We start from the raw sequence: 26,993 nt of genomic DNA, 5'->3' as shown, positions 1-26,993 counted from the left end.
ATTGCCGTGAACTATGGCGTAGGTCAAAGACGTGCCTCGGATCTAGCATTGCTGTGACTGTGGTGTAGGTCGGCAGCTGTAGCTCCAATTAGATCCCTAGCCTGGGAACCCTCCATATGCTGTGGGTACAGCCCTAAAAAAAGACCAAAAAAAATAAAAAAATAAAAAAATTTTTAAAAAAATACAGCTAACATCTGAATAGTAAATTCCCAGATGACTTACACTTCCATCTGTCACCATGACTGCAAATTAATCTTACTGACAAATATTTATAGCAGTTAAGTCAATGTTACCTTTATAAAAGAGGAAGGAACTAAAATCAAAGAGGTAAGAGGTACTTGAAAACTCTTAATCCCTGTGGCCCTTCTACAAAGGAATTTCAAACATTATAGTTAATAAATTCTAAATCACATAGCAACTATTTGTAAGATTAATAATTGTGCTAAGAGTTCCCATCATGGCTCAGCACTAACGAACCCAACTGGGATCCATGAGGATGTAAGTTTGATCCCAGGCCTCACTCAGTGGGTTAAGGATCCAGCATTGCCATGAGCTATGGTGTAGTTTGCAGATGCAGCTCAGATTCCCAGCTGCTGTGGCTGTGGCATAGGCCAGCATGTGGAAGTTCTCAGGCCAGGTAGGCGTTGAATTGGAGCTACAGCTGCCGGCCTACATCACAGCCACAGCAACAAGGGATCCGAGCTGCATCTGTGACCTACGCCACAGCTCATGGCAATGCTGGATCCTTTTAACCCAATGAGCAAGGCCAGGGATCAAACCCGCATCAGATTTGTTTCTGCTGCACCACAACAGAAACTCCATATATATAGTTAAGCTCAGTTTTTTGTATATTTATTTGAAAAAACTTTATTGATACGAAATGTATGGAAATGAAATGAATATTTAATAAAAATTCTTATTTTTGTGGCATGCAGCTAATATAGCTAAAAGTTTAAACTTTGCCTGATTTTTGTCTACTCTAAAAACAAAGATAAAAATCTTATAGGCGGGAGTTCCCGTCGTAGCGCAGTGGTTAATGAATCCGACTAGGAACCATGAGGTTGCGGGTTCGGTCCCTGCCCTTGCTCAGTGGGTTAACGATCCGGCGTTGCCGTGAGCTGTGGTGTAGGTTGCAGATGTGGCTCGGATCCCACGTTGCTGTGGCTCTGGCGTAGGCTGGTGGCTACAGCTCCAATTGGACCCCTAGCCTGGGAACCTCCATATGCCGCGGGGAGCGGCCCAAAGAAATAGCAAAAAAAAAAAAAATCTTATAGGCTATAAAATAGGTAAATAATATTCTCTTCAGGACTTAGTTTTTCTCCATTCTGGAAATATATTTGAACGCTGAAAAAAATCTGTCATAACATATTAAGGTTCTTTGATAAATGAATCTGAGAATTATGCTAGCACAATTATTATTAGCATCATTATAATATTTGGGGGGATCACACCTGTGGCATATGGAAGTTCCTAGGCTGGAATCAAATATCTCTCTCTTTTTTTTTTGTCTTTTTGCTATTTCTTTGGGCCACTCCCAAGGCATATGGAGGTTCCCAGGCTAGGGGTCGAATCGGAGCTGTAGCCACTGGTCTACGCCAGAGCCACAGCAACGTGGGATCCGAGCCGCGTCTGCAACCTACACCACAGCTCACGGCAACGCTGGATTGTTAACCCACTGAGCAAGGGCAGGGACCGAACCCGCAACCTCATGGTTCCTAGTCGGATTCGTTAACCACTGCACCACGACGGGAACTCCCCAAATATCTCTTTATATCTAACACTTATCTAGTTATCTCACTTTCACATCTTCTCTCAAAAACAAATGATAAATCTTTTATTTACTTAATCATCTTAAGTATTTACAATTCATTTGCTAAATCTATTGGATCATAACTTACTGCAAGAGACCACAGGAAAAAAACTAACATGATCCCTGCTTTCAAAAACCTAAACCTGGTAAACCAGCTATAATGGAAAAAAATCAAAATCATTACAAAAAATACCTAAACCTTTTTTTTTCACATGGATATGTGTATGAAATACTAGAACTCACAAAGCTTTAAGAACAGCAAACCACTAGGAATTAGGTGAAAACATTCCTCAATTTTACAACTGTTTTAAATTTACTGTACTGAAGTATGTGCAGAACCGCACTGCCTACCTGCATCAGCTCTGGACCGCTGGCCAGGTGTCTTCCCGAATGGGGTCTTCATTCATCTGTATTTAAGTGAGCAGCAGAGCTGCTGGACTAGGGTGAAAATTCAATATGCTCCAATTTAAAACTTTTCACAGAATTTCAATGTTCTTGTTAATCCATCATCCCAAGCGCCATTTTTACAAGTTCAGGAAAAATATGTGAAATTCTAAGTACTCTGTAAAACAATGAAATAATAGTTCATTACTAGAGCATCACAAGAGCAAACTTCTCCAAGCAAGCCATCAAACTTGACATAAATTTTAAATTTAACATCAAGCTAAAATGCACTTTGCCCAAAAGCAATTAACTTTATTTCCTCAGACCTCAGTGCCAAGGACAGCACAGAGCAAGGGAAGAAAAGGAAGTACTAGACTCTTTAACAAGGAAAAGCATAGTTCCTCAGAGGCCAACTACACACAATACAGCATTTGAATTCCCCCACTGTATCCCAACCCACCGTACTGGCAGAAGTCAGAAAGGGTGGATGCTGGAGTTTAGGAGAAGATTTAGATAGTCATGGCCCTTCTTAAGAGGACACAAAAAGACCTGATGAGGCACGGGGCAGGCAACAGAGGTACAGCAGGCGCTTGGTGGAACAACTGAGGGGTAGTCTGCTCAGGAATCTACTTCAGGACCAGGCCACAGCTAGGTCAGGAGGCAGGCAGCCTCAGGCAAGAGGAGGGATGACAGCCATCAAAAAGCTCCCTTTCTGCTCTCATGCTTCTAGAAACTAGAGGGAAAGATCCAGTAACTTTGGAGAAGCCTAAGAAATTTCCATACCCATGCAAAAAGTTAAGTCATCCTACAGAAGCAGCTTATCATTTAAACCAAATCTGGTGCCGGTTTACAGTCCACACAGTAAAATATATACGGAAACATTTTCATAAAACACAAAAACGTCTACCCCACATTTTACCGAACCACAAGACTACATTCAGTCCGCATGTCTACATCGTCATGTCTACAACTTACAGCCATGTGTTCACAGGTCTAAGAATTGAAGGGAGTGCTGAATTAATGTGAGACTGGAACACAACAAAATAGTTAAAATAATTTAAAAGCCTAAAGAACAAGGGAGAGATGAATCATTTTAACTGTTAAAAATTCTTAACTGTATAAAACTTATTATTCAAGGACGATTTAAAAATAAATGGACTTTATAATTCATTCAATGAATATTCAAACTGCCTACTATTTGTAGCTTAGGTAGGAGGGGAGAGACAGTACACAAGTGAGGAAAAAAAGAGACCGTATCTCAAGAGGCAGTAAGTTATACAGGCATCCCTCAGAGACACTGTGGGTTCAGTTTCAGACCACATAATAAAGTAGGTATTTCAATAAAATGAATCACACAAAACCAATCTTTTGGTTTTCAGTGCATATAAAAGTTATGTTTACACTGTAGTCTATTAAGTGTGCAGTACCATTTTACTAGAAAATACTATGTACATACCTTGATGAAAATATATTTTATTGCTAAAAATGTTAACCATCACCAGCCAGTGACAGGTTGCCATAAACCTTCAATAAAAAAGAGGTATGCCTGCACCAAAAAAAAAAAAAACAGAAGCAAAACCTTTTCTGAAGGTGACTGTGCAAGGTTCATGGATCCTTCCTGGGTGATACACCAACCTGCCTCCTCATCCCAAAGTGCTAAGGAGACCAAGCCAAGGTTGTCATGACAACAAAGACAGTCATCTTTCCCTAGGCGTCCACCCAACAGCCATGCAAGCCTTGCACCGCTCTACCTCTTTCAGCACCAGAAAACTCAGCTTCCCATTCAATTCTTCCCGCACTGATGTACATTGCCCCACTGGAACCCTACAGTCCTCTTCCCCTTATCTGCCCAAACCTCTCCACTGCCTTCTGAAAGGCAGTCAGCCTGTCCTAAGAGTCTATCTAGGGTCCCCTCTGTCCAGGAGCTCTCCAAAGTGGTTGTGTCCCCCACTGTCCTCACACAATCTCTTCCACCCCAACACCCCAGTGTGGAGGCACGTGCCACAGCATCAGCAATAACAGACCCCCCTTTATGTTGTAGTCAGCTACCTGTTAATTCTCTAGTCATGTGCACACACTTCTGAAGGTTTTAGCTCTTGGTTTACCTGTTTCCATCACTATTCTCATCACACTCTTGGCAACATCTGATCCTTTGAACAACATACTCCCTTGGTTCTCTGATATCCTGACTTCAGCCTACCTACCTGACTCCACAGTCACAACCTCAACCCCTCATCACCAATGACTGCAATATCTCCAGAATCTTTGTTTCCAGTATCTCACACTCAAAACCATCTCTGATTATCCCACTTTTCTGATGCCAATAGTCCCATTCCAATAAGTCTTTGATGCAACCATTCCTTCCAAACTACGTCTTGACCTGTACCTTTCTACTGCCCTCATCACTACTCTGCTTAGATTCCACAGATGGTCAACCACTATGGTGACTTCCAAGCTTTTCTCTTCTGTCACTTTTTGGCAAAGGCCTAACTCCTTGCCCCACAATTTAAGCTGTTAAGCGTGGCTGGAAAAACCTCAAATTTATAATCTCCTATCTCAAGTGGGCATTTGACAATACCACTCCCTCCCTCTCAGCAAATAAGCTTGCTTTTTGCAAGTGAGGTGGAAGCAAACAAGAGAATTACTCATCTTCCCACCATCAAATTCACCAGCTGATTGGTACCCTCTGATGCTATAACAGATGAACTGTGTTTAAAGTCGACCCTTTCATGTTTTATCAATCTCATCTCTATCAATTTCTCTCTTATCAGCATACAATAACGTAGTATTTCCCAATTTTAAAAACATCCCAAGACTCTGCTCCTTTTCTCCAACATTCTTTACAAAGCTACTTCAAAGATTGTAGAATATTTTAATCTACACAAGTAATCAAGGTTTCCTAACTTAATAAATCAGCTTGGTTCTACAACATGAAAGTTTTAACTTAACTGATGTTCTAAAGAGCATGCCCTCTTTTCACTAGCCGACTTAAGCTTATCTTGGTACAATTTTCTATTGCTTACCACTTCATTAAAATTTCCAGGCTGAACTTGTTATAATACTTTTTAAAAAAGTGTAAGACACAGATTGAAGAAAGAGCTGTAGCAAGGAAGGATACAGGAGCTTTTTGAATAATGTAAGAATGCATAATTTCAGATAAAAATCCTTCCTCATTTTTGAGTCGCAGTTACTATTCCAACTGCCTGATCTTAAATTCCGAGATAGCAAAATCTCATTATTTCTAAGATAGCAGGAGTTATCTTTTTTTTTCAAATATACAGAAAATGTTGTCAAGTGGAACTTAATTTGGAGGTCATAAAAAGGATAGTCCTGCATTCAGGACTAAACCCAACAGACGGCTAACGCCGTCAGGTGAAAGGCTGTAAGAGAATAATGCTGCATGGTAACAAAGGATCACCCAAAATTACCTACTGGTTATAAATGCTGCTTTATGACGGAGAGATCAAACAATTCAGGACCACTAAGAGTGAGTCACCACACTTTAGAGGCTTCCAGATGTGATGTCATACAAAGTACACCACATCACTTATAAAACATTCTTGCCAAAAATGCTTGCTACCTAAGAGTTCCCTGGTGGCCTGGCATTGCCACTGTTGTGGCTCATTGTCATTGCTGTGACTCAGGTTTGATCCCTGACCCAGATATGCATGCCACAAGCATGGTAAAAAAGTAAATAAATAAAAGCAGACAACAGTAAATCCTGAATGAATGGTTTGGACAGAAAAAAGCTAAAGAAGACGCTGAAGACAAATGGGAAAATTTAAATTGAGACTATATAGTACATGACATGTTATGGAATTATCATTTACTTTTAAAAGTACACTGTGGTTATGCACGGGAATATACTTAGGAAATGAGTCCTGAAATTTCTACAGGTAGGCTGTTATAATGTCTGCAAGTGAATTTCAAACACTTCAGGGAAAAAAAAGCAATGCACACACAAACTGTAAGTTGAGAATGACAATATGTTAATTTTTGAATCTAAATGAAGAACATACTAATATTCTCTGAACTTTTATTTCAATTTAAAATTTTCTGTAATAAAAAGCTGAGAAAAAAAAGAGCCTGGATTTCCCTTGCTAAGTCCATCTGTATTAAACATAGCTAACTAACAGGCATGCAATTTTGCTAAATGATCTTTAAAACATGTCATGAATTTGGTTTTGAAACTCAAAATTCTCCTTCTGTAACCATCTCAAAGGGGATCACAAGATTCTCAGAAACTATTTCACAAACAAATGTCCCCAAGCACATGCTATGTGTCACACACTGCTATACATGCATCAATTCAGACTCTACACAACCACAAGGCACATATAGCTGTTCCATTTTAGAAATTAAAAACTGCGGCACCAAAATTAAAACAACTCGCACTTGGTCATACAGACCACAAGTAACATTACTGAGAAAAATCTCCTATTTTAAAAATAAATACACACGTGAGTTCCCACGGTGACATGCAGTGGGTTAAAGACCTGGCTTGTCTCTGCAGCACTGCCATTTGATCGCTGGCCCGGCACAATGAGTTAAGAATCTGGGGTTGCCACAGCTGTGGCACAGGTTGCAGAGGCAGCTCAGATTCAATCCCTGATACCCAGGGAACTTCCATATTCTGCAGATGGAGCCCAAAATGTGAAGAAGAAAAAAAAAAAAGGCAAAAAAACCACACAGATTATATCCATAAAGGAAGAGGACACCACAAAAATCAATGACACTGTATTGTGTCTCCGGAAAGGTTAAGAAATAAGCATTTCAACATTTCACATGTATCAGTGATAAAGACAAAGCAGAAGTTACATATCAAAGAATTTACTGCCAGCTGCTACCACCAAAAAGCCCTATTTATTAAAAATACATACATTTCTGAAACTGCTTAAGCAAAAGTGCTATGTTCCAAAGAAATCTCAATACCTGGATCACAAAGGAGCACTAATGGCTAAACATGTCAAGTGTGAGCTGAAGTTTGGGCTGCAAACAAGTATCTTAAAGTTACTGTCACAGAGGTTCAAAGGGTTGGAAGGAATGTACATTACCACAAATATTTATGTGAAAAATAGCATACGACTAAAATCTGAAGAGAACCTAAATATTAAACAATTGTCTTAATTATGATATAGCTACAAAGAAAAATATCATTTTAAGAAGTGTCACAATGTCTGCAATTTAATGCAACTTTCAAATGGCTCAAAAACAAAAACAAAAAATGTTAGTCCAGCAAAATGTTAGCAAATAAATCTCGGTGGAGAACATACAGGTACAATTCAGCTATAGTTTTAACTTTTCCATGCATAGGAAATTTCATTTAAAAGGTTTGGGGAGGAGTTCCCTTTGTGGCTCAGTGGGTTAAGACTCCAACAAGTATATCCGTCAGAACTCAGGTTCGATCCCTAGCCTCACTCAGTGGGTTGAGGGCCTGGTGGTGCCAAAGCTGTGGCATAGGTCACAGATGTGGCTCAGATCTCAGATCCCTCGTTGCTATGACTATGGTGTAGGCAGGCAGCTGCAGCTCTGATTTGACCCCTAGCCTGGAAACATCCATAAGCCACAGGTGCAGCTCTAGAAAGAAAAAAAAAGTGGGGGGGGTTGGGGAAAAAAAATACCAAATATGGCAACAATGTAGATTTACTGTAGGTACTCAAAAATCTATAGTTCATTTCTCCTATGATGTGATTTTTAAAAATAGACCAAGAAAAGGTGGCAAATTATTTGTAATTCCTGAATCTGGATGGTGAGTATACAGATGTTCCGACTGCATATTTCAACTTTTCTATATTTTTGAAATTTTTCACGATACAATGTTGAGGGAAACGGTCAATGATTTTAGATTTTGTAAATGTGGAAAGAAAAAGCATTGGGAACTCAAAACGTTCCCAAGTTCCTAAAAGAATTTACTAGAAAGGCCAGTCATAAATGTTTCAATGGATAGCACCTAAAAGCAGTGTTCTAGAGGCCTCCACTGGAGGCTGTCCCTCAGCTAACAGCTCAAGATTAAAATGAAGGGCTCTATCTGAACACAGCATTGCCAGCTACCCAGTGTTTGACTATTATAAATATCAAGCAAATACCTGAAGGTCTTCAGAGCCCCAAACTCTCATAACAATGTCAACAAAATTGCTGAACAGCCTAAACCACTAAATGTCTAAACACCAAGTTCTACTATAGGAGCTCTTAAGCCTGGACAAAATTTACAAGTATTGTGAATCTGGATGAGAGGAAAATTCTATCTTCATTTTTCTTTCATCTGAAATATATAATACTTCCTTCCATCGTGAAGGTACAAAAACAAACCACAGTATTATTACCATACCTCTGACTTTCTCAAGAATGGAAATCACAGATCTTTCCTTCCCATTGCATTTGTTGTAAATCTCAAAATAGCTTTTAAACTCATCAACTACTTCTAAATTAAGAAGGAGGTCTGTCGCAGAACAGACATGACCAGAGTGGATCAGCCATCAGGGCATTAGTCATCAAACTGTGAAAACAGAATTGGTGACTGTTATAAAACAAAGAGTTCTGGCTGGCCCTTGTCCCAGTTCCTGGGAAGTACCTTTTAAATCCTTAGAAGGTCCTAAGTGACAGGAAAGAGTCTTTGAGATTATGGTGGAACCCCAGAGAGTTTCTGCTAACAAGATGACTTAGAATGGGGCCGGCCTGGGAGTTCCCGTCGTGGTGCAGTGGTTAACGAATCCGACTAGGAACCAGGAGGTTGTGGGTTCGATCCCTGGCCTTGCTCAGTGGGTTAAGGATCCAGCGTTGCCGTGAGCTGTGGTGTAGGTCGCAGATGCGGCTCAGATCCTCCATTGCTGTGGCTCTGGCATAGGCTGGCAGCTACAGCTCCGATTCGACCCCTAGCCTGGGAACCTCCATATGCCGCGAGAGCGGCCCACGAAATAGCAAAAAGACCAAAAAAAAAAAAAAAGAATGGGGCCGGCCACACTGAAACGACTAACCATGGGATTAGAGGACTGGGGCTTTGAATTCCCTGACAGCCGCCCAACTTTTAAGGAGGAAAGCAAAAGACTGAGCTCAACCTCATGGCTCATGACTCAATCAGCCATGCTGACATAATGAAACCCCCATAAGCAGTCTGCACCCCGAAGCCGAAGGGAGCCTCCCTGGTCAACAGTACTCCCAACTCCATGCACAATTACCATCCATATACAGGAGGGTGATCCTCCTGACTCCCCGGAAGAAAACCAGAAGCTTCCCATACAGACCCTTCCAGACCTCATCATATGTGTTTCGTCTTTTGGCTGGCCATGGATTTGGATCTTTTTCTCCTGTAAAGAAGCTGTATCATAAATAGAGCACTTTCCTGATATCTGGGAATTATCAAACCTGAGTCATGAGAATCCCCCAATTTGCAGCCAGTTGGTCAGATGTGGATGGCCTAGGGACGCCCCCACCCCCAAGTTTATTTCTGGTGTATGCAGGGAGGGTAGCTGTATGGAGGACAGTGCTTTGGCCTGAAAGTATGACTTCATTCTGGGTAACTAGCGTGTCAGGATTACACCACAGTAACACACAGGATCTATAATGCTCACTTGTATTCCCTGTCATCAATTATCAGCTGATCAATATGTGAAAGGAGATAAATCAAAGACCACCTCAATTTACTTTTTGATAGATAGCAAGAGTTGTCATTTTAGTATCTTAAAATATGAAAATGCTCATCTGCATTGTGTAACATATTAACAAAAAAGCCACACTGAATTTATATTGTTTTCACATTTTAATAACTTTAAACATACTTGATTTCTTCTTTGATCCCTCATATTTCACTTATCATATTCAGAAACATTCTGAGAAGGTATCCACAGGTTTCACCAGACTACCAGAAAGTCCATGGCACAATCACCCCTGCCTAAAACCACTGGCAGGAATTCCCGCTGTAGCACAACGGGATCGGTGGCATCTTGGGAATGCTGGGACCAGGTTCAATCCCCAGCCCTGCACAACGGGTTAGGGATCTGGTGTTTGCCACAGCCACAGCCTGGGTCACAAGCGCAGCTCAGATCTGAACCCTGACACGGAGACTCCATATGCCATGGGGCAGCCAAATAAATACATACATACATACATATATACAACACACCACAAGCAAAAAGAGCAACTCTGAATCCTCGATGTGTTTCAAGGCCACCTGCAAGCATCAATGTAAAGAACAGACAAGCCTGGTAGTAATGGCTTGGTATTTGAGACCACTTTCCTGAAAGCTAGAATATATATCAAAATAAAATCTAAAAGAACGCCTCTAACAAAAACTATTAGGAACCAGTTTCTCATAGGAATGGCTAATTCCAGATGAGGGGAGGAAATACATGAGGAGCCTGGAACACCGTGCAACACCAGAAGCCAGGAAGCTATTGAAGTCAGGAGGACATCACTGGAAAGGTTTCGTTTACACTACTTTTTTTTTTTCTCTTTTGTTTTTTTAGGGCCACACCTGCGGCATATGGAGGGTCCCAGGCTAGGGGTCTAATCAGAGCTGTAGCTGCCAGCCTACACCACAACCACAGCAACTTGGGATCCAAGCTGCGTCTGTGAGCTACACCACAGCTCATGGCAACACCAGATCCTTAACCCACTGAGCAAGGCCAGGGACTGAACCTGCAACCTCATGGTTCCTAGTCGAATTCATTTTCGCTGCACCACTAGGGGAACCCCTACATTATTTTCTAGACTTTTGTACAGTTAACCCTCTATATCTTTGGGTTCCATGGAGTCAACCAACCTCACACCAAAAATAATCAGGAGAAAAAAAATTCCAGGAAGTTCCCCAAAGCACTGACAACTACTTACACAGCATTTATATTCTATTGACAACCATTTACATATTATTTACGTTGTATTCTGTATTATAAATAATTTAAACATGACAAAGTACACAAGAATGTGCACAGATCATATGCAAACATTGTGCCATTTTATGTGACGTTCCTGAGTATCCATGGACTTTGGTATCCGTGGGAGATCCCGGAACCAATCCTCTGCAAATATCAAAGGATGATTGTACACGATTGAAAATGCCCATGACAAAACCTTGAACACACATATTGGCACAAACACTCACCATATGCTTGAAGGTATCACAGAATTCCAAGACAGCAGTGCTTTCAGAGTTGGGATCTAGAGAGGTAAACCCCACTTTGCAACCACTTTCAGCCAAGAGTAAGTGTCAAGTGTTAAAGGACAGTTTTAGGCTAACAATTTTGCAAGGTAAGGGGCCAAAGACCAGAACCCAGGGACTAGCAAAGGAAGGAGGGGGCTGGTGAACCTATGTATCTGTAAGATGTAGACATGGAATCCTGAATTGCTCCTAGGGGCTGGGGGAATGATAAGATGCCCAGAGGCAACTCATCTTCACCCTAAAATTGAGCTGAAGTAGATCCCAGGCTGCCCACTCCCCCAGATGCCCAGCAGAGCAAGCATAAATTCTCCTAGGAATATCATCCTAGACCCTCAAATTATCTCAATTTTTAAAATGTAATCCACTACATGTGTAAATACAGAAATGAGCCTACAAAGAGACAAAAATAGAAACTAGCAGAAACAGGAATTCCCTTTGTGGCTCAGGGGGTTAAGGACCCAGTGCTGTTTGTGAGGATGTGGGTTCGATCCCTAAGCTGGCTCAGCAAAGGATCTGGCACTACCCTAACCTGAGGCACAGGTTGAAGACATGGCTCAGATCCAGTGTTGCGGTGGCTGTGTCATAGGCCACAGCTCAGCTCCAAGTCAACCCCAGGCCCCGGGAACGTCCATATGTGTAGATGCAGCTGGGTTTTTTTTGGTTTTTTTTTTTAAAGGGGGGGGGGGGGGGGACTAGCGAAAACAACAAATAAACACACAAAAAAAACAGATCAATTGGGCTGCCAGGTATTCCAGTTACAAAATCATACTTTAAAGTAAGTTATGGGAAGAAAGCAACAGAAATAAAAGTTTTTAATGAAAAATAAAATAGCTGTAACTATTATGTTCAAAGAGATAAAACATAAGCTAGAAAACTTTGGTATCACAGAACCAGATTTTCCAAAAGTAAAAAAATACAATAAACTCAATAGATTATCAGTAGGCTAGTCTTATTAAAAATTAGTGAACAGGAGTTACCTAGTGGCTCAGAGCATTAAGGATCTGGCTTTTGTCACTGCTGTGGCTCTGGTTACTGCTGTGGCACAGGTTCAATTCCTCGCCCAGGAACTTCTGCATGCCAGAGATGCAGCCAAAAAATTTACAAATAAATAAATTAGTGAACAAAAAGATCAGAAGAAAATATCCAGAACAGACTGGGAAAGTCTCACATGTGTTTAAATGGAGTGGAGGATAGGTGGGGGCCAGGGTAACAAAAATATTTTAAAAGATAATGCCTACAAATTTCTCAAAAGAATAAGACATTACCACAGATTCAGTAAGACCTATAAACACAAAATATAAAAAAAAAGACACATCAAAAAAACTGTTAAAAACCACAGACCGAAAAAAAAAAAAAAATCATAAAGACTGAGGTAAAAAAGATCCCGTCCATGGGAGCAAATATTAAACTGACAGTTTACTTTTTAAGAAAAAAATGAAAGCTGCAAATGTAATTCAATAACTTCTTTCAACACTTTAGAAGAAAACTGACACATTAGAACTCTATACACATCAAAAATATCCTTCAGAAAGAAAAATCAATTTGAGATACTTTTAGACTAACACATACTCAGAGAATTCACTACTAGGAGTCACACAACAGGGGAGAAACAAGAGAGTGTTCTTCAGGCAGAAGAAAAAATGGAATGGAATTGGGCTGGACTGGAAATATGGCAAGGAATGAAGAGCAATGAAAGGATAAATCTAAATGACTACTGACTGTACAAATTAATAATATCTTAAGATAAAGTATACACAGAATTACAAGAGCACAAACTGTGCTACATGAGTGAAAATAAGATAAGCAGAGCTTAAGTGTCCAGAAGAGGAGGAAATAACCAAATATTAGATTTTGACAAGTCAAGGAGGCATGTTTTAAGTAACCTCCAAATTAGCAGAGGAAAAAAAAAAATAAGCTTCCAAAGAAAGACAAGAAAGGAGGAAAAGGCACATAAAGCAGGTATAATAAACAGAAAGCACTTATTAAGACAGCATATTTAAACAAAGCCATGTCAGTCACTTTGTTAAATATCAAGCAAATGCTCCAATTTAAGAAATACTGTTAGACTAAAAATCCCAGCTATATACCGCTGAAAACAGAAGCATCCAGAACATAGACTTAGAAAAACTGAAAATAAAAGGTTAAAAAAAAAAAAAAGATATACACTGCACCTACTAATCAGAGAATAGATAATGCAACTACATTAATATTAAGTTAAGCAACCTTAACCTCTAATAATACTTTGGCCTTAAGGAAGAATACCTGATGATTTTTAAAGTCTCAACTAGAGTTCCCATCCTGGCCAAGAAGAAACGAATCTGACCAGCATTCATGAGGATGCAGGTTCGATCCCTGGCCTTGCTCAGTGGGTTATGGATCAGTGGCTGTGGTGTAGGCCAGCAGTTACAGCTCCAATTAGACCCCTAGCCTGGGAACCTCCAAATGCTGCAGTGAGGCCCTAAAAAGACAAAAAAAAAAAAAAAAGAAAGAAAGAAAAGAAAGACTCAACTGATGAGGAAAATATACTCTAAACATGTATGCACGCAATAACATACCCTCATAACAGATAAAGCAGAAATTATCCTAAGTAAGGAGAAACAGACAAATGCAAAGTAAGAGTATTAATATATTTCTCTTGGTAACCAATACAACCAGCAAACCATAAAGAAAAAAGGTAGAAGAATGTAACATAATTAACCAAGTTGGATTAACAAATATAGAACAGTGAATCCAGCAAATGCAGAAGCACATCTTTTCAAAGCACACACAAGAGATTTACAAAAAGTGATCATATGTTGGACCATAAAGCAAGCTTCAAAAAATTTCATAAGCTGTTATTTTTATTTTTTGGCTGCACAAGTGTCAAGCAGAAGTTCCTGGGCCAGGGATTGAACCCATGCCACAGCAGTGAAAATGCCAGATCCTTAACCTGCTAGGCCACCAGGAAACTCCCATAAGCTTTTAATTATACAGTTTTCTGACCACAATGGAATAGAGATATCAGGAAAAAACAGAACACTAACGATTCTCAGAGCAGTGAAACTGTTCTGTACGATACTATATTGGCAGATATATATAACGAATTTGTCAAAACCCACAGAATATACAACACCAAGAGTGAACCCTATGTGCACTATAGACCTCAGACGATAATGATGTGTCGATGTTGGTTCATCCATTCTAACAAATGCACTATCTGGCGCAGGATGTTGCTAATGGACGAGGCTGGGCTTGTGTCAGATCAGAGGATACAGGGGAACTCTACTTTCTACTCAATTTTGCTGTGAACCTAAAGTGTGCTCTTAAAAATAAAGTATATTTTTTCATAAAGCTTTGTCGGGATAGGTTTAACGAGTTGCTATGGTTACAAACAACCTTAGAAATTTTACTTTAAGACAAAAAAAAAAAAAAAAAAATCCCCACCCTTGCCCTTCCTCTTTTTCTCCACCCTTGCCTCTCCTCTTTTTCTCTACCCTTGCTCCTTCCCTCATCCTCTGCTCTGTCTTCCCTCTAGACATTTAAAAGACCTGCTCTGGAAGAAGCTCCAGTTGAAAACATCACTGGCAGGAGGAAGGGAATGTGGCAAATCTCACCACTGCTCTTCAGGTCTGAGTGACAAGTCTCTTCTGCTCACAAATGACATGGCCACACTTAATTAGGAGCCAGGGACTAGAGCAAGATGCTGCCACACAGTCACTGAAATTATTTACATTTAAAAAGAACCAAGTATTGGTGAGGATGTGGAGCCACAAGAATGCATTCACTGTAGTCAGAATAGAAACTGGGTATATTCAAATCGGAAGTTTGGCATTATACCAATACTGGACATAAACATAACATATATGACCCAGCAATTCTACTCCTAAGTCTACCCAACAGAAAAGCATGCAAGAAACATGTATCTGAATGTTCATAGCAAGTCCACTCACATGAGCCCCTGGTCAGTCATGGAAATGAACCTCTCCCATTACCTAACATGTGGAGCTGCTCGACTCTGAATCCATTCCTTCCCCCAGCCCAACATTTCTCACAGACTGTTCCAGCCAATGACTGGCCACAGGCTGGGTGCTAAAGCAGGCCCATACCTGCAGGATAAGGAACGTCTCTGGCCCCAATTTTGGCTGGAGGACTCCTCACTGGCCTTGCTTAAACTTTCTCAGAACTGCCCTGAAGTCCTAAAACATCCTCCAGACTTTCCCCCCAATCCCTTCCTCCTCCACATGCATCACATCTGCAAGGCGCTCTTGGCTCTCTCACAAGCATTTCTTCCAATAAATCTAAATCTAATCCCAGTTTGCAGTCTTCTTATTCTTCAGGGGACCTGAACAGTTTCAAACTGGAAACCACCCAATATTTATCAACAGAAGAATGACGAGCCATGGATAATTAATACATGAAAAAATCATTACATGAATAAACAAACTACATGTGACCCTGTGAATGAAACTCATGACAAAATTAAGAGCAGTTCCACAGCCAGTATGTCACAAATCTGTAGCTACTACTTTACTTACAGTATATCACACACACACACACCTCAAAGAAAAGGTAAGACTGAGAAGTCAACTGTCCCCAAACCAAAACGAAATCTGCTTACTATTAACCAAGTTATATGCCGCCAAATTGTTACTATCTTGTACAGCATCCTCCTCCCCCTTCTTTCTTCAGTCTCATCCCTGAGAGGTAACTACTGTTAAAAGACGGCTGTGAATCTAATGACATATGCAAATATTTAAAGTATAAGAATAGAAACATAAACATCTTAAAACACACACATGCACACAGAGGCATGAGTCCTACAACTCACTTCTCTTACTGTTATGTTTTCCATGCAGTATAGGAAATTTTTTCCTCTTATTTTTATTTTCCACTTATTTTTAATAGTGATGGAACATTTCAGCGTATGTATATAATAAGATCACTTATTTTACCATTAACCCCAATATTAGAGATGTTTCAAATTCTTCACTATCACAAACACCATTATAAAGAAAAATCTTACAGATTTGTATATTTGTGCAAATACATCTATACAGTAAATTTCTAGAAGTGGAATCACTATGCCAGAGTACAGGCATTTTATATTATTTTAGTGAAGCCACCTTCCAGAAAGATCCTATCAAATTATAGTCCCATAAGCAATATAAATAATTTAATGGCGGGTTTTTTTGTGGTTTTTTTTTTGGTTTTTTGGTTTTTTGGGCCACACCCGTGGTATATGGAAGTTCCCAGGCAGGGATCGAACAGGGGTTACAGCTGCCAGCCTACACCACAGCCACAGCAATGTGGGATCCGAGCTGTGTCTGCAACCTACATACACCAGAGCCCATGGCAACACCAGATCCCCAACTCACTAAGCAAGGCCAGGGATCAAAACCAGGGATCAAACTCACATCCTCATGGATACAAGTCATGTTCATTTCCACTAAGCCATGACGGGAACGCCCAAGGCTATGTATTTTAAATGAATCCTACTCTATGGACTAAAAATTGTGAAGAGTAATTATGAACGAAAAGTACGTAAGATTGCATTTATCTTATACTGAGTGAATTCAAGGAAAATTTTATAGGGTTACACAAAAATACCAGAGTAACAAAAATTACCAGTAGTTATAAGCCAGAGATTAATCCTAAATAAAAAAAAACCATTTAGGAGTTCCCTAGTGGACTAGCAGTTAAGGATTCATTCGGTGCTATCATTGCTGTGGCTCAGGTTCAATCCCTGGCCCACGAATTTCCACACATCACAAGCGCAGCCAAGGGGGAAAGAAATACAATAAAAACCATTTAACAGAGCTGCCAACTCAAGATCCAGCTGTTGCCTCTGCATTTACAGGTCCCAATTCAATACCAGCAGTTTCCACTGTGATTTCTGACCTAGAGAGAAAAGTGACCAGAGCTCTCAAGGATAATGGAGCTCCCACTGCAAGTCTACTGGCTGTGGGATAAGGCATGAGCTATGAATCTTCCCAGGGTTGGTGAGCAAGTCTTTCATGACAAATCCACTCCAATCTCCATAAGCCTTTCTCTAGAGTATACCAAGGCAGTTCTGGCATCTTAACCCCACCTAGCACAGGTCACCTTTTGGTTTGTTTCAGGCAATCAACTAAGCAGAGCCCTTTCTAACCCCTTGAGCTACTGAAATCCAGAATCTCTGCTTAGGGCACAGCAATACATTTGGTGCCTAATCCTATGTTCCCTCCATCATTACCCCACACCTTTAACATCCACTGCTACAAATACTCCCCAGGTTCTTCACTCCACACTGGCAAACTAGACAATCTTTTGGCAGGTAGGCCCACCTCTTCATGAGTCACACTTTGCACCTCACCCATTAGGGCCTCCTGGTAGGATCCCAGGGGAAGCCAAATGCAGGTTTTTTTAGGCAAAGGGAGATGAAGTTGCTCAGGTAGAGGATGGAAAGGCTGCTTCTACTGGCAAAGGTAGCCCAGCAGAATTTAGGAGTTCAAGGTCTCCAGCTAAACTGGAATCTGACCACTGGTCTCTAATCCAATTTTCAGGGTTCCATTCTTTACCAATCAACACTCTCACTTACGAACTGGGAATTCAATTTGCACTTGCAGGGTTTTCATAGAAACTTTCAGGTCCCATATGTGGAACCTGAGCTGCGAATTTAAAACTCCAGGTTCTCGGTTTTGCTTTATAAAGTTTTAACTTGGCTGGGCTCAACCACATTCCCTAGTATTTCCCCTCCCATCTGTCTCTGGTTTGGGCGGGCCACAAGAGGGACTACTGCGCAGCAGGCAGAGGGCGCCAAGTGAAGGGCACATCTGGTGGGACATCTGCAGCCTGCACCCACTTACCTCCCCATCTGCCTTACTGATGCAAGGCTGCAATAGCCATTCTACCTTCCTCCAGGGTCCCTGAGAGTGTCTGCCTCCTGGGCCAAGAGCGTGTGGTTGGCTCCATGACAAAGGCCCAGCTCTTGGAGACGCCCACACAAGCAAGGTCAGAGACAAGAGAACTGATACAGCTTTCAATCTGTCTTGCTGTGGCTTCCAGTCTGTGTTCTTCCCATCTGTACTTTCACTTTCCTTTCCCAAATGACTGTCCTGCAGTATGCAAACTCCAACATCAGGCATGCTGACAACAGCCTTATCTACAAAGGTGCATTGTCAACTCTAACCAAGATCCCTGAATGGAACTCTGACAGAGCCTGTGCAGCAGACCACACATTTAATCACACAGCCTCAATCTACCCTTGGATAATTCTAGCTACTGTTCAGGGGACTTGAGCCCTAACAACCCAAGCCCTGAGCTAAGGACAAGAAAAGGAATTATGGGCAGAAACAGGAAGAGTCTCTGCTTTCATGTAACTCAGCCCTTTTGAGAAAAAATTCCATTAAATTATGTGAACTACTGTAACACTAATTTTGCTAAGAACCAGAAAAGATAGTAATGTCTCTAACAGAAGGACTTGACTTCAGGAAAACCAAGGAAAACCAATTCAAAAACATCAGAAGATTGATGGTTATTTACCATAGCAAATGATGGACATATGGAGGTGCCCTATTCTACCGCTATTATAAAATCTGTAAACTCACACAAAAAGAACTCCATAAAAAAGTGATGCTTGGAGTTCTGGTTGTGGCTCAGCGGGTTAAGAACCTGAGTAGTATCCGTGAGGATGTAGATTAGATTACTGGCCTTGGTGAGTGGGTTAAGGATCCAGAGTTGCCACAAGCTGTGGCTCACATCACAAATGAGGCTCGGATCTGGAGTTGCTGTGGCTGTGGCATAGGCCACATGGCTCCAATTCCACCCCTGGCCTGGGAACTTCCATATGGCACAGGTGCAGCCCTAAAAAGACCAAAAAAAAAAACCCAAAAAGTGATGCTTGAGACAAGCTCTAAAAGAAGACTAGGAACAAAAGAAAAGCATTCCAGGAAGAGGAAAAGAACAAGGGCCACACTCCTTAGTGGAGGAGATGATGATGGCCACAGGACATGCGAGAAGAACCTGTATGGCTGGAATAAGGAAAGCAAAGGGAGATGCGGTACAGGTGAGGCCAAGGCCCCAAAGGATAAAAATCATGTGTACCTTTGAGGTAATGTTGTGACGTTTCTTTCTTTAAAGCAACGAGAAGCCAGTGAGAATTTTATTAAAGATTGATAATTTTTAAATGTAATTTTTGACACTAACAAATAACATTATTTACCTTTTTATCTAACAATCTATCTTGAAATTATCCCTGTACAAATACAAAACAAAATGTCCACAATATAAACAACCCAAGTGTTCATAATTAAGAGACAAACAAGCACAAAAGGATGGAAAAGAGCTTATATGATTTCCAGAATATATTAAAAGGAAAAGAGCTTATATGATTTCCAGAATATATTAAAAGGAAGTAACAACAATGTACCCAAACTTCTTTTTAAGAAAGGCAAATAAATTTTTAAAAAGTGTGCTTTTATTTGAAAAAATAAGAGTGGAAGAATAAACCAGAAGCTAATAAAAATGGAGCAGGAGAACAGTGCAGGGGACAGGAACAGAAGGGAGAAAGTGAACAGACCTCTGTAACGCAGCTTTGACTTTGGAACTACACAGTGAAAAAATATATTAAGTAAAAAATTAAAGCAATCCTTAAAAGTTAAAGATCTCATTCAAATAAGCCAAATTAATAATCAAATTGGTTACACAAAATCAGAAGGAAAATGTTTTCAAATGATTTAATAATTCGGAATGTCAACTGTACATCCTTATGTGGATATAGTCTTTAAACAAAAAGAATAAAATATAAACCTACAATCTCTTCACGGTTATTAGTGTTTTCAAACTAATTTATAAGATAAAGGAAAATAACCAATGCCGCTAAGAATGCAAATTTTCCATGTTAGAGAAGAAAAGATAAACTCAAAGTAAAAACCCTATAAAGTTAAATGTGAACTGGAAATATCAACACAATAGTGTACACAAATCAAAACGTATTATTTCCCAGGCCTGTCCAATGAAAGCAAGGGCATCTCAGTGCCAATAAGGATGCACAGCACCTTGGTATCTAAATTCCACTGCCTAATAAAAGCAGCTGAAAGAACTAGATGATAGGTCTTGGGCAGGAAAAGCACAAAGTGAGTCTCAGACATCTTGTAACATGAGCAAGACACAGTTAAAAAATTAATGGGATTGCATTTGAGGGAAAAGAATCAGATTCAGAGTTCCAAGCTATAACCAAGTTAGAACACGCTGAGGAAAAAGAATGGTGACTACTCGATGAAAACACACTGAATGCATAAAATTCCACGAGACCACAGTGATCCTCAAAAGAAAGCAAAAAGAAACTCACAACGAATCAACCATGCACACGGGAAAAAGAACATTCTTACCCTCATGTCAGAACCTCAAACTCTCACGAGGAATATTAACTTACACACACAGTTAGTTAATATACAGATATATAGGTCACATGGATACATATGTGTCTATATAGATCTATAGGTAAATATATAGATCATTTGCAAACAGGTCCAAAAATTAAACCTAGGTTTCTTAAGGATAGAACTATAAGCAAATGGAACAAGTAATAAGCAAACAAAAATAATCTAGGTTCAAAAAAAAGTTGTCCTGCCCTTTTCTTTATTACAACAAACTAAAACCATCCAAAATGGTATTTAAAATGCTTTATTAGTCTCTTCATTTACTCTCTCAACATCTGGGTAAAAGGATCCATGATGAATGGATCCTTTCTTCCTCCATCACCACCCCCAGAAAAGTCCACACATTTAACATTCTAATGACTCCAGACAAATTCCCTCTGCTTTCAAATGACTTCATCCACCTTCTTCCACAGGCTGGATGCTAGAAGCTAGAGCTCCTACACAGGCAGATTCCTCCAAGCCACCTTTCATAGGTTGAATGCCTTTCAATGGCTTCCCCTACCTTTAGGAGAAAAACCAACTACCTTAACGTGACATGTAGATTGAAAATCTAGCCCCAAATTCATCCCTAGATAGACTGGTTATGCCAGACTACAGTGGTATGTCAACAGTGATATATGATCAATACCCATAGGCAACTCATGACATCCAGGAGTCCTATGAATCTCTCACAAGAGTAACAGATAACAATCAGGAAACTTCTGATTGTAATTCAAATTCAGGATGGTCTCACTCTATTCTTGACTCTGCCCCTGCCATCACTCCATTTAGACTTCTTTTCTCTCCTAATCTATATTTTTTTTTTTTTTTTTTTTTTTTTTTTTGTCTTTTTGCTGTTTCTTGGGCTGCTCCCACGGCATACGTAGGTTCCCAGGCTAGGGGTCCAACAGGAGCTATAGCCTCCGGCCTATGCCAGGGCCACAGCAACGCGGGATCCGAGCCACATCTGCAACCTACACCACAGCTAACGCCAACGCCGGATCCTTTAACCCACTGAGCAAGGGCAGGGACTGAACCGCAACCTCATGGTTCCCAGTCGGATTCGTTAACCACTGCGCCACGACTGGAACTCCTCTCCTAATCTATATTCTTAAACCCTGCTGGCACATCACCTTCTCTTCCCAAACATCATTAGCATAGAATTTCCTCATCATATGAATGGGTATCTTCCCTACCAAGCTGTTAAGGGCTCTAAGGGCACATTTTTACGTAATATGCCCATACATGACTTATAGTAATTTTAAAGCTATAAAATAAGCGCCTAATAAAGATTTAATTAAAAATTTAATTGAACTGGAGCACAGCTCAGCAACCTGATGTTGAAGAATAAATGCTAATAACTAGAGCAAAGTTCAAAGGCAGGAAAGAAAAGGAAATCAACAATGACTGGCATCAGCTGGTGCATTTCAGGAACGTACTGGAAGTGCTACAAATCTATTTCATTTAACTTTCATAACAGTCTTATATGATAGGTTTTAATCCCAGTTTACAGCTGAGGAATTGAAAGCTTAAAAAGGCTCTGTGATGAATCAGGTATGTGGCTTTAGACCAATAAGGACTGGGGCTGGATTTCAACCCAGACTCCTTCAAGTTGAAGGCCATTCGATCTCCATGTCCAACTCCAGAGCTCATATCCTTTTCGCCACTGATTCCCCTCTTCGCATTTCTTTTCATTCAAGGAAAAGAGAAAGAAAACACATTAAGCATCTAATAAATATAAGAAAATATTTACATGATATATAGTAACTGCTCTTTCTCAGCAAATTAGTTTCCTGCTAATAGCTAATCCAAAAGAAATGCCCAACAGCACTCCTGTGCATCTCTAAAATAATCCACAGGAACTCTTCAGGAACAATAGTATCCTTTCTACACATTTCTAACATACCAGAGGAAAAAATGCTAACAATTAAGGAGTGCAGCCAGTGGAGCTGTAACAGTATGCAATCAGGTAAGTCATTGTGAAGTAAAAACTGCATAAATTTCCTGTAGTTAAGACTTCAAATTAGTAACTCATAATTATATCTCATCAATAAGCGCCAAATCTGAGGTACTACTTCCCACAGGATGCACAAGCACACACAGATCACATCAACCTCCGAGTCAACAATTAATGGGAGTGGCACCATTATCTATAAGGACACCAATAACCAACATGTCACCATTACCTGGATTTCCCGACTGTTACCAGATATTACATTAAAGACAAACAAGAAGGGACCTAAGTAAGGCCAAATGCGGAAAACACTGCTGGTACTATTTCTGAGAGCCCTTGATATGATAAAAATTGTGACCCTACAGAAGAAGGAAAGGATTTAGATTTGTTTCCCAAACTAAAGGAGACCCACGACCCGTTTTCCTGCAGCATTTAATACCAGTGTAACAAAGAATACCATCTGAAACAACAATGCTTCAGATACATATTCCAAAACTAAGTAAATTATTGTTACTATGTTCTGAATTGGTCAATAAAGGTACCATCAGAAATGGTACAATCAAAACTCTGGGGATCATCTAAAGTCTTTAAAAAAAAAAAACCAAGAATTCGAAGTGAATCATAGAGATGGCTAAAGGTCTTTTTTCCTTATCCATTTAAAAGCATCTTAACAGTAATCACTTCGCTACTCAAAAAATTCAAAACAAAAAAAATCAATTTTAATTCTCACAAGAAACACATACCTATTACCCATAATTTTGAGAGACATACTTAACAACTTTTACATATAATTAGCAAGTCTGGTAATAAATTAGTAGCTAGTACAGTTTTTTGGTATTTGCCCATTAACTAAGGCTGACAGTAGGAAGGGGAAAAAGCTGCCTCATTTCACTTGACCCCATCTGAAATTTCACAGCCACTAGAAGTTCACAACCTCTTAAGAATGTTCACAAACTCATTCTGTCCTAGTATACAACCCCAAGTTTTACGTTTAATTTTCACTTCCTAACAAAAGCTATGTAGAAAGCAATTACTGTACTCTCCATCAATCCTTTCAGACTGCAGAGTTCCTTCCAGAAAATTCCAATCCAACTTACATAGGTATTCGCATTTCCTTAGGTATGTCGTCTTCTACACAAGTCACGTTACATAGTGTAATCCTTTAATACTTAAATGTATCCTGTGTTGCTTATTGATCTACAGCAAATCCATATTTGTTAATTCAACATGCACGGAAAACCCTCTCCAAAACCAAGAACCCCAATCCACAAATCATAAAAAGCAAATAAGCATAAAGCAACCGCGTAAACAGATTTGGGGTGTCTATTTTGGGGCATTTATTGCTGAGGCCATCACTAAAATCAAATCTGGTAAAGTCGAGGACGCATCCACAATTGGAGAGGCTAACAGAGGCAAAGGAAAGGCACTGCGCAGTTTCCGCGCCGTGCAATTAATCTCAGCAAATGCTTGCGGAATGCGCTCAAGGTCACTCGTGATGAAAAAGAAAAGTGTCCGTGTGTGCAGAAAACCCCGTAGTCCGCCCGTCCCGCGCAGAGCTTCCCCGGGGCGTGCGAACCGGCCGCCAAGGGAAAGAGGGAAATGAGGTGGGGGGATGTTATGGGAGCCCCGAAAAAACCACCTTCTCCGCCAAGCCCATCGCTGCAGGACCCCGGGCAGCCGCCGGAGAGGCCAAGCCGTCGTTAGGTACACAGGCTTGGGTGGGAGAGCAGCGTCAGTGCTCAGGGGTCCCGATCCTGGAGAACCCCCTCCTCTTCCTAGGGTCCCGTCCAGCGCCCTCCTAACACGGGGGGACCAGTCCCCTCCCCCCACCTTCTTCCCACCTTCCACCCCAGCCCCTCCCCACGCCCCAAAGGTCCGTTCCCCTCCCCCCCACATCCCTCCAGCCAACCCCGGGGGTCCTGTCCCCCCTCCCCCACACCAGGGGGACTCCTACTCCACCCCCTCAAGCCCCGAGGGTCCCATTCCTTCCTCCCCCGCCCAGCCCGGGTTATGCAACACTCACCCCGCCCCGCCCCCCCGCTGGCGCCTGCCGCATCGCCCCCCCCACGCCACGGGCCCTGCCACCTCGCGCCCCCCGCCCGCGTGAGCTCCGAGGCCTCTGGAACAAAGCGCGCGGGGCCGATCGGCCGGGCCGGGGGCGGCGGCCATGTTGGCGGGGGCGGCGAACAAAGGCGCGCGGCCCGAGCCTGAGGCCCCCGCCCGCGGCCCGGCCGGCAGGGGGCGCTGTGCAGGCGCCGCCCGCCGCCCGGACAATGCGCCGGGGCCCGCTGCTCCCCGGGCGCCACCGCCCCTCGGCGGGCCCCGCCCGCGGCCCCCCTTGCGGCGTCCGCTCCCCAGCGGCGCACGGGCCTCACCTGCCGGCCACCTAGGCCGCCGTCCGCAGCCCGCGGGCCCCACTGTCCCGAGCCGCGCTCCCGCCCCGGCCCGACCGAGCCAGACGGCGCCGCCCCGCCCCCGCTCCGCTCCGCGGCCGCCGCCGCCCGCCCCCGGCCGCAAGGCGCACGCGCACTGCGCCCGCCGACTGCACCGGCCGCGCCGCCCGGCCCTGGCCCGACGGGCCACAGCGCGCAGGCGCTGCAGTCAGTGGGCGGGGCCTTGAGGTGGTGGGCGGGGCATGACGGCGGGATAGGGCGGGGCCTGGCGATGAGACAAGACTTGACGCGGCTCACCTGGCTGCGAGAAGGGACCGAATGGGGCAGGGCCTGAAGGTGGGGAGGGGCCTGGCGCCACACACCTGGCTGCCGGACTTAGCGAAGCAGGGCCTGGCTCCGGGGTGGGATCTGCCGGCCGGGAGGGCCAGGCGCGACTCCCACCTTGGGAGCGGGGCCTGGCAGCATGGCCGAGCTAGGCCCCAGGTACGCGCAGGGAGGGACGGCGTTCAGGACTCTGAGCCCCGGCAGCCGGGGCGGCGCAGGTCGCACTGGAAGTCTGGCATCCTTAGAAGTTTCGTTTTCGCGTGATGGGAGGATCAAATCCCTTGATCACGCCGTGATTGTCTCCCCACGTCTTGTCAAGTCGACCTGCGTCTCGCATGCCGCACGGGTGGAAGAAGCCGGATACAGTAACAGGGCCATCCACCAGCTGAGCCATGGTCGCCGAGATGCAGCGCTGTACAGCTCTCTGTGCTCCTCACCGCACCATCGAACCTGGACTCTGACGTTGCTCATTCACCTGCCCTACCTGGCGGGGGAAGGTGAGCGCTGCAAGCACTTGACCCCGCACTCCCTACTCGTGCTGCGCCCCGCCACTAACAGGTGAACTTCCCAGCTTTCCGCGGAAGTCAGGAGCCAGGCATTTCCACGGTCACTCTAGAACTTGTTTGACTTCTGTTTCACCCAAGAAGATGCCCTTTGAGTGTCAGGTTGGTTGTTTGCGGGAGGACAGGGAGAGGAAGAGTCCAGAACAGTTTTGATTCCTGCGAAGTTGACTGCGGTACCTGGAGGCTGAATCCCCAGTCTGAACCCCTTACCCTCCCACCCCAGCCTGGAGGTCTCCTCTCCCTCGTCATTCCACCCAACTCTCTCCCGGCCCTCTCCCCTCCCCGACTAGCCCGCGCTCAACCCCCGGCCCCCCCCCCCCCCAGCCCGGAGTCCTCCGGCACAGCTCTGGGCGGACGTGGTTCCTCGAGTGCGAAAGGGCAGCCACTTCCTAATAAACCACCTCCCCGAATGTTGTCAGGTCGAATGACAGATGTATTATTGGAAAGCGCTCTGTACACTCTAACCTACAGCGTAATTGTCAGTACGCAATGCTCTTTGGGATTTTACTGGCACCTTTTCTCCCAAATAAGATTGATACGTGCCTGTTCAAACAATTAAAATGTTCATCTCAGATGACACACTTGGCAGGAGCTGGAAGTTCACAGGCCAACTAGAGGACCAGTTTAGATACAGATATACAAAATTGTGTCACCCTGCTTAACAGTTAGGAAGTGCTGGAAATTGTTTTTTTTTTCATTCGTGTTCAACATTTATGACAAAAACAGTAGTGGAACACTTCAGAAAGAGATTGAAAGGAGGCAGGTGCCAAGAAGTCGACTAGTTGGAGCACTTCATTGGCATTCACTGGCTTTCTCCACCTGGCCACTATTGACATTTGGGGCTAGATAATTCTTTTTTAATGGGTATGTTTGGCAGCATCCCTGGCCTCCACCCTCTAGATGCTAGTAGCACACCCCCTCCCCCAATATGACAACCAAAAATGTCTCCAGACAAAGCCGGATATGTTGTCCTATCCCCTCTCTCAACAGAGAACCTCCCTTTTTAAAATTTTGCCTCTAATGAGGGTCACTGA

General features: G+C 42.6%; 1 protein-coding gene across 1 annotated transcript in view; it reads right to left on the bottom strand.

Annotated features, from left to right (window-relative positions):
- Positions 1–25,093, bottom strand: part of SPIN1 (spindlin 1) — a gene marked incomplete at its 3' end in the record, with an annotated part of 64,221 nt that extends 39,128 nt beyond the window's left edge. The window contains 2 exon segments of the mRNA NM_001195370.1: positions 2,162–2,372; positions 25,055–25,093. Coding sequence (NP_001182299.1) covers positions 2,162–2,213 — 52 coding nt within the window. The 5' untranslated portion in view covers positions 2,214–2,372; positions 25,055–25,093.
- Positions 25,094–26,993: the final 1,900 nt, after the last annotated feature.

The sequence above is a fragment of the Sus scrofa genome, chromosome 14 (genome assembly GCF_054392235.1).
Source record: "Sus scrofa isolate SSC_HxYL_T2T_F1_AM1 chromosome 14, Sscrofa_HxYL_maternal_Yorkshire_Landrace_v2.0, whole genome shotgun sequence".
Taxonomy (NCBI): Eukaryota; Metazoa; Chordata; class Mammalia; order Artiodactyla; family Suidae; genus Sus; species Sus scrofa.
Note: the sequence above shows the minus strand (reverse complement) of the source record. Positions and strands in the feature narration are given on the sequence as shown.